The sequence below is a fragment of the Euphorbia lathyris genome, chromosome 3 (assembly GCF_963576675.1).
Source record: "Euphorbia lathyris chromosome 3, ddEupLath1.1, whole genome shotgun sequence".
Taxonomy (NCBI): Eukaryota; Viridiplantae; Streptophyta; class Magnoliopsida; order Malpighiales; family Euphorbiaceae; genus Euphorbia; species Euphorbia lathyris.
In genome coordinates, this window is record NC_088912.1 from 22,797,522 (window position 1) to 22,804,497 (window position 6,976).

The 6,976-nt window shown below is 35.1% G+C and overlaps 1 protein-coding gene across 1 annotated transcript; it reads left to right on the forward strand.

Annotated features, from left to right (window-relative positions):
- Positions 1–4,176: 4,176 nt before the first annotated feature.
- On the forward strand, positions 4,177–6,419 carry LOC136224198 (DNA-directed RNA polymerases II, IV and V subunit 9A). Its single transcript, XM_066012465.1, has 4 exons — positions 4,177–4,305; positions 4,396–4,471; positions 4,941–5,099; positions 6,058–6,419. Exons 1-4 carry the CDS (start codon positions 4,277–4,279, stop codon positions 6,136–6,138), a joined length of 345 nt encoding a protein of 114 aa, XP_065868537.1. The 5' UTR covers positions 4,177–4,276; the 3' UTR covers positions 6,139–6,419.
- Positions 6,420–6,976: the final 557 nt, after the last annotated feature.

Consider the following 6,976-nt stretch of genomic DNA (forward strand, 5'->3'; position numbering starts at 1 on the left):
TCTGTAAGGCTTCTTAGAGTATTTGTCATTCTTTTTGAACAACCGTTTCATCTTCCTAGTGAACATAGCCATCTCCTCATCGTCTGTTGAGCTCCCATCAGTGGAGTCAGCTTTCATGACAAGAGATTTTTGCTTCTTATCTTCAGACTTTTCCTTCACCTCGAAATTCTTCATTGAGATCTCATGGGTCAGCAATGACCCGATGAGTTCATCATATTTGTAGGTGGTTAAGTCTTGAGCTTCCTCAACAGCAGTCTTCTTTGCTTGCCAGTTTTTAGGAAGACTCCTAAGAATCTTCTTGACTTGTTCTTCCTCAGTGAAGATCTTCCCAAGTCTCTTGAGCTCATTGATGATGTTTGTAAACCTTGCATTCATGTCAGATATTCCTTCATCATCGTTCATTTCGAACAGCTCATACAGTCTCTGCTGGTTCACCTTGGACTCCTTCACTTTGTTGGTTCCTTCGTAGGTGACCTCCAGCTTCTTCCAAATCTCTTGCGCTGACTCACAACCTGATATATTATTATATTCTGCAGCATCAAGTGCACAATGAAGCATATTTATAGCCAAAGCGTGATTTTGTAGCTTCTTGAGATCATCCTCTGTCCATTTGGCCTCAGCTTTGACAACTGTTTGGCCAGCCACAACTTCAACAGGAACAAATGGGCATTGGACTATTGAAAGCCATGCACTCATGTTTGTTGCCTAAATAAAGTTTTTCATCCTATTCTTCCAGAAGGTGTAGTTAGACCCGAAGAATAGGGGAGGCCGAGTAATGGACAGCCCCTCAGGTAAGATCTGAGTTGTCTGGTTTCCTGGGAGAAACCGAGTGCTGTTTTCAGCCATAGTGGGGATCAGCTCAAGGTAGTTAAACCTTTAACAGTGAGCACTTAAGCTCTGATACCACTTGTTGGTCCCTTATAACGTAACAAGTTAGTTCCAAGGGGGGGGGGATAGGAACTATTTAAAATTTAAGTACGTTAAGGCTGACTTCTTTTTCTTTGAAAAGGATTACACAGCGCGCTGAGTCAATAAGACACTAGCTTAGTCAACTGGTGACTAAGTCAGCTTCTTTCTTTGAGTCACGAGATAACACTTGAGTCTATTCCTGAACTCAGATACTCAATGCACACAACTCAGCGTGACCTCTTTACTTGGTCAGTTTTGTTTAAGCAAGCAATATATATATATATGAAGGAGTTTAAGTTTAGAAAGATGTTACTCAGCATATTTATCCAGGTTCGGCCTCCAAGCCTACGTCCTGTCCCCGGAACACGTTCCGAGATTTCGAATTCTCTACTGAGCTCTTTAACGGTAGAGCATCAAACCTTTTACAACTTAGAAGCTGAGTATAACAAGAGTACCTTCCTCTATACCTCTACTCACTCCTAATCTCTCACTGAGTACTATAACCGAGTACTCAGCCTCTCCTTTCTAATCTCTAGAAATGATAAAGATTTGTCCTAAACAACAATTGCTAAAACACTTTAGATGATTGTATAATCACTCTAGACTTTTACACAAATGATATAGAATTTGGTGTAAGTATTTGCTTTGCTTTTCTTCACAGAACTTGAGTAGAATTTTGGTCAGCGTAATGGCTTGATAATATTCTGTGTAGAATGAAGCAACTGAAGGGCTCTATTTATAGAGACATCTGAGACATCGGTCATTTCGAATTTCGAAATAACCGTTGGAGGGAAACGGCTTCCTGTCGTTGTCACTCAGTTTTGCTCAGAGCTCTCGGCCAATCAGATTTGAGTATCTTCTGTCCTCGATCAGTGTTGAGCAGCTTTTAGTCAGCTCGACAGAATGTCTCTCCATTTACGATAAGGTCAACTAGACAGCGTTCTGTGTCTTCTGAACTTTACCCAAAGTGGAAACACTTTGTCTGGAAGTTGTTCTTGCTCAGCTGCTGTCTTGTACTCTTTGTCGATTCAACTCAACGGCTTCCCTCCGAAGTTGTTCAACGAAGGTCTTCTAGATCCTTCTCTTGCTGAGTTGCGTTTTGATCGTAACGACAGCGTTTTGCACATGCGGGCCGAGTTGTCTTGATCTGTTTGACTTGGGCCTTGACTTCCGTATGGGCCTTGGGCTTTTTATTCTTTATGTCTTATAAACCATTTTAACTCAACATTGAACAAACACATTAGTTAAATAAATCAAAGCATTTAAACTTAGTGTGTTTAGAATATATTTAATTTTACTTAGATAATTTTGTCAAATCAAAATCATGTGGAAAGGTGTTTCAACACGAATCACATTGGGGTGAGGTGTGTTGAGAATTTTCCTTTCTCTTTAATGTAATCTTATCTTCCTTTGTTTAATGTAAGTGCATTGCGCACAACTTTAAAAAAAATAGAAAAAAATTGCATATTCATATTATTGATTAAAAGGATACTATGTAATATTTAAGTTAATAAATTATTAAAATTCATTTGCTTCAAAACAAAAATATACTCATTTAAAGCCAATATGAAACCGACCGAACTGGGGTATGATCGGATGTGACGGAGGAAGCAACTAATTACCATGAGACGCAGACGCGACTGCTCCGATGAAGGTCTAAACGAGTGTTGAGTTTAATAAATATTCGTCTGAGAAGATTGTTTGCTAAACTGGACCAATAAGCAAAAAACATTTCCATCAAATTTGATTCTTGAATTTCAGAGTATCACAACTATTTTTTAAAATCCTAATTTAATTTCAGTAAATTCCAATATAAATATATATGTGAAATGTGATTTATTTGATATTCAATAATAGTTGAAATATTAATTTAGTTTTATCTTTAATAATATATTTATTTATTTATTTATTTATTATTATTATTACAATTGTATAAGTTTATTAATGTCTAATATCATTATTATTATTAAGTTCAGTTAAGTTTAATAGCATTCAGTTAAATTCAGTAACATTCAGTTCAGTTTAATTTAATTCAATAGTATTCAGTTTAGTTGAGTTCATTTTTTTTAAAGTTGTGCGCAATGCACTTATATTAAACAAAGGAAAATTACATTAAAGATAAAGGAAAACCTTCAACCCATCCCACCCCCATGTGATTCGAACCCATGACCTCTAGGGTCATAAGTAAGCTCTCAACCAACATAAATTCAGTAAAAAAAGAACATAGCTTAAATCTTTAAACAAATTAAATGTATTAAGCCTTAAATTAATTTAGAAAAGTAGTGTATTTTGACGTGCATATATATTTTAAATATATTTTTTTTAACGAAAATGTATTCTATTTTTTAGATATCAAGTATATCAGGAATTTTCACATGCACCTTAATGAGCAAGTGAATTTGCTCATTCACCGTTAGATATAGACTTATTAAATCTAAGTCTTAGGATGCTTTGAATCTCCACCTTAGGATTCTAATAAGCCTAGATCTAACGGTGAATGAACAAATTCTACATGTTCATTAAGGTGCATGTGATCAAGACTGTATATTTTGGTAGAAATAAAGTAAGGTTTTAAATAATGTATATTTTTTTTTTGGCATAACACTTATTTTAACCTCTAAATTAAAACTTTAAAGTCAATTAGGACTTTAAATTATCAAATCATCAATTAAGTTCATGAACTAAGTAAAAATAATCAATTGAAATTTTTATACTATCCTAAAATTAGAAACCATGACAATTTGACATGGACTATAATTATTTATGTGTTGGCTCAAAATGGATTTGGGAAAAAGAGTCTGAAATTGTTCAACCGAATAATTTTCACTGAGAAGCCAATTGATGATTTTTGCTTAGGATAAAGACTCAATTGATAACTTTTACTTAATATAGAGACTTGATTAATAATTTTGATAGTTTAGGATACTAAGGCCCTGTTCTTTTTTACTTAATTTCAGCATAAGTAAGTTCAGTTCAGTTTAGCAGCATTCAGTTCAGTCAAGTTAAGTTAAGTTAAGTTAAGTTCAGTTAATTATTTGGTGTAGTTAAGTTAAGTTAAGTTAAGTTAAGTTCAGTTCAGTAGTATTCAGTTCAGTTAAGTTAAGTTAAGTTAATTTAATTTAATTTAATTTCAGTCAAAAAGAATAGGGCCTAATTGACTTTCAAACTTTAATTTGGGGATCCAAATGGATATTATACATTTTTTTGAAAAAGAAAAAAAACTTCTAGAAAGATATCGGGGTAGACCTTTGCCCGCCAAAAGAAAGGAGTAATTCCTAATTTGGTTATTGCTGCATTTTGCCGTCCCCTACACACTCTCTCTGTTTCGCTCTTCCTCTTCGCATCGTTCAATCAAAGATTTAGCAAGATGAGTACTATGAAATTTTGTCGCGAATGGTAAATAACACTCGATCTATTCTGGAATCTACATTTTTCCTTTTGCTAATTATCTTAATTTTATTCTTATTTTCTTTGTTGAATTTGCAGTAACAACATTCTCTACCCGAAGGAAGATAGGGAACGGAAGATCCTCCAATACGCTTGCCGCAACTGCGATCATCAGGTTTTAGTTCTATTTCCTCTGAATTCTTTGTAAACTAAGTTACAGACTTAGGGTTTCGTTGTATTGTAGGACTTCGTTTTGTGGACTCTTAATTTTTGCTAATCCATATCCGTTAGCTGTTAATGACTTTAGAGATCCGACTTGGAGTAACTTTTTAATTTTTGTTGCTTTGAATCTTTTCCCTATAATGTGAGGGGAGGGAAAATGCCCACTGTTCTATGAGTTATTGTATCAATTGAAATGTAACTCTTCCACAGTGTTCTATGTGTTCTATAAGCCTTTCAGATGTTATGAAGGGATTGAGGAGGGATATATTGGTCATGTTAATGGGAGTTGATAATGATCATCATTCTTAAATCTTAAATTTATGTCAGATGGAAACGGAAATAGAAACTGGTAGGAGAGTTTTGGTTTCTGAAACAATTCGAAAACATTATCTCATTAATTTGTTTATTATGCTCTGTTGTAGGAGATTGCCGAAAATTTATGTGTATACAGAAATGAGGTGCATCACTCTGCTGCAGAGCGCACTCAAGTATTGCAGGATGTTGCTGCTGATCCAACACTTCCTCGCACTAAGGCTGTTAAATGCCAGCTATGCAATCATCCAGAAGCTGTTTTCTTTCAGGTTAGATTTTATCCTGGTTATGCTATTGTGGATTCTGCTGGAAGGCCTTCATTAGATCAGCGGGGACCAATTTCCCCCCCTTCGTTTTTAGGTGTAAATTCTGTGATTCTGAAAAAATGTACAAGTAAACCTGGTCCTTATAAGAAAGAAGAGTTTATAGTACATTTTTCAAGGCAGTTCCTTTATTTATAGGCATACTTGCAGATGTCAGTTTGCAGCTACGGTAATGCATTCATCGCTCCTGAACTATAACACTACTAATTATGGCCCTAACATAAAAATAATTGAACTTTATATTATTTAACATTAAAGTCTCAATCAAAGAAAATCCCTCAAAAAAATTAATAAAATGATGACATTGACTATGATTTACAGTGACATGGATAAAAAAAGAGTCAATGATGCAGTTATTATATTCAACTTCAAGTTATTAATCCAAAAAAAGTGCAATTTGAGAATTATTTTAGCCATTGGCTCTTTGACGTTCCAATTACTCTGTTTATGTGTGGAGTAGAATCATTTCTGTTGAAAGGTTCCACGTGTTATTAACATCTTCTGAAGTCAGGAAATTTGCTTGATTAAAAAATATTGGGTAGCAAATGTATAAAAATGATATATCTAAAATATTCACACACGGTGTATTAACATTAATGAACCCTACAGATACATCAAGTGGCTGACTATCTCAGGAGACAAATCCTTGTCTAATTCGTGCAACATAAACCTAGGTTAACTAGGAAATCAAAGCTCAAACGGACCGTTAGTCCAAGATTCAGTCCTAGTCCAGTACGGCAAATGATTCCTAAATCAGAACAGACTAGTCCAAACCGAGCTGTTGACAATTCCTAGTCCAATATGGACTGTATTCTCCATTAAAACGGGACGTTGTAAATCTGTTTGTGTGTTCTTTTAATTCTGTTCTATTAGGTGTTATATTGTTATTTGTTCAAATATGCAGGCAACTGCTAGGGGAGAGGAAGGTATGACGCTGTTCTTTGTGTGCTGCAACCCAACTTGTGGACATCGTTGGAGAGATTGAGATGTGCCTGTATAAATCACCACATGACATATTCAAAAGGGAATTCAATTTAGATACAGTGCAGAATTCAAACTTTGCTGAAAGAGGACTTGTTTTTGTGTGAATATTGTCTAATCCGGTCTAGACTTATTCATGGGTGGGTCGAATATTTTAGTTCCTAACTAGTATTATATTTCTCAGAGATATCTCCCTCAAATGATCTTTATAGTTAATATAAAGCCAATTGACAGAAGGTGAATTGGTGAAAGATATACATGATAGATTATTAGTCAAGAGCTATATAATCCAAAGATTAGGTGTTGTTTTATTGATTATTTCGCCTTTATTTTTGCAGAATATTTTATTCTATTCCCAAATTCTAGTTATGTTGGAATCAACCATTCCCTCAATCCCAAACAATCAATTTAGGGGGCACTTGGTTAGGGGCTTTCAGGAAAGGGTAAGGGAACGTGGAGTTATAAATCCCATTGTCGTGTTTGTTTGGACAAATGAATGAAACTTTTTACCCACTTTTAGTTTTGGGTAGACTTCAAAGTCTTCTAAACTCATTCCTCCTGCTCCTGCTCCTGCGTACATTTCACCTTTCCCAATTCATTCTCCATCGCCCTCCTCTTCGTCCATCCTTTGACGTGGATCAATTTATCTTTACCGGTTGCCGGTTGTTCCACAGTCCATCGTTCGGTTCTCTCTCTTCCTCCATTTCTTTATCTCTACTCTTGCTTTTTAGATTTCTGTTTAAATTTTACCTGTTCAGTAGATGGACTGTTTCTGCAAAATTTCCATGCTTTCCTAATATCGATCTTCGCCCATAATACAGTAGAGGCTTTGTCAATACTTT

Excerpts from the sequence above, each read along its gene's own strand:
- LOC136224198 (XM_066012465.1), top strand. The coding sequence starts at position 4,277 with ATGAGTACTATGAAATTTTGTCGCGAATG. Across the intron at positions 4,306-4,395 it reads ATGAAATTTTGTCGCGAATG|TAACAACATTCTCTACCCGA; the intron begins GTAAATAACACT and ends TTGAATTTGCAG. Across the intron at positions 4,472-4,940 it reads GCCGCAACTGCGATCATCAG|GAGATTGCCGAAAATTTATG; the intron begins GTTTTAGTTCTA and ends GCTCTGTTGTAG.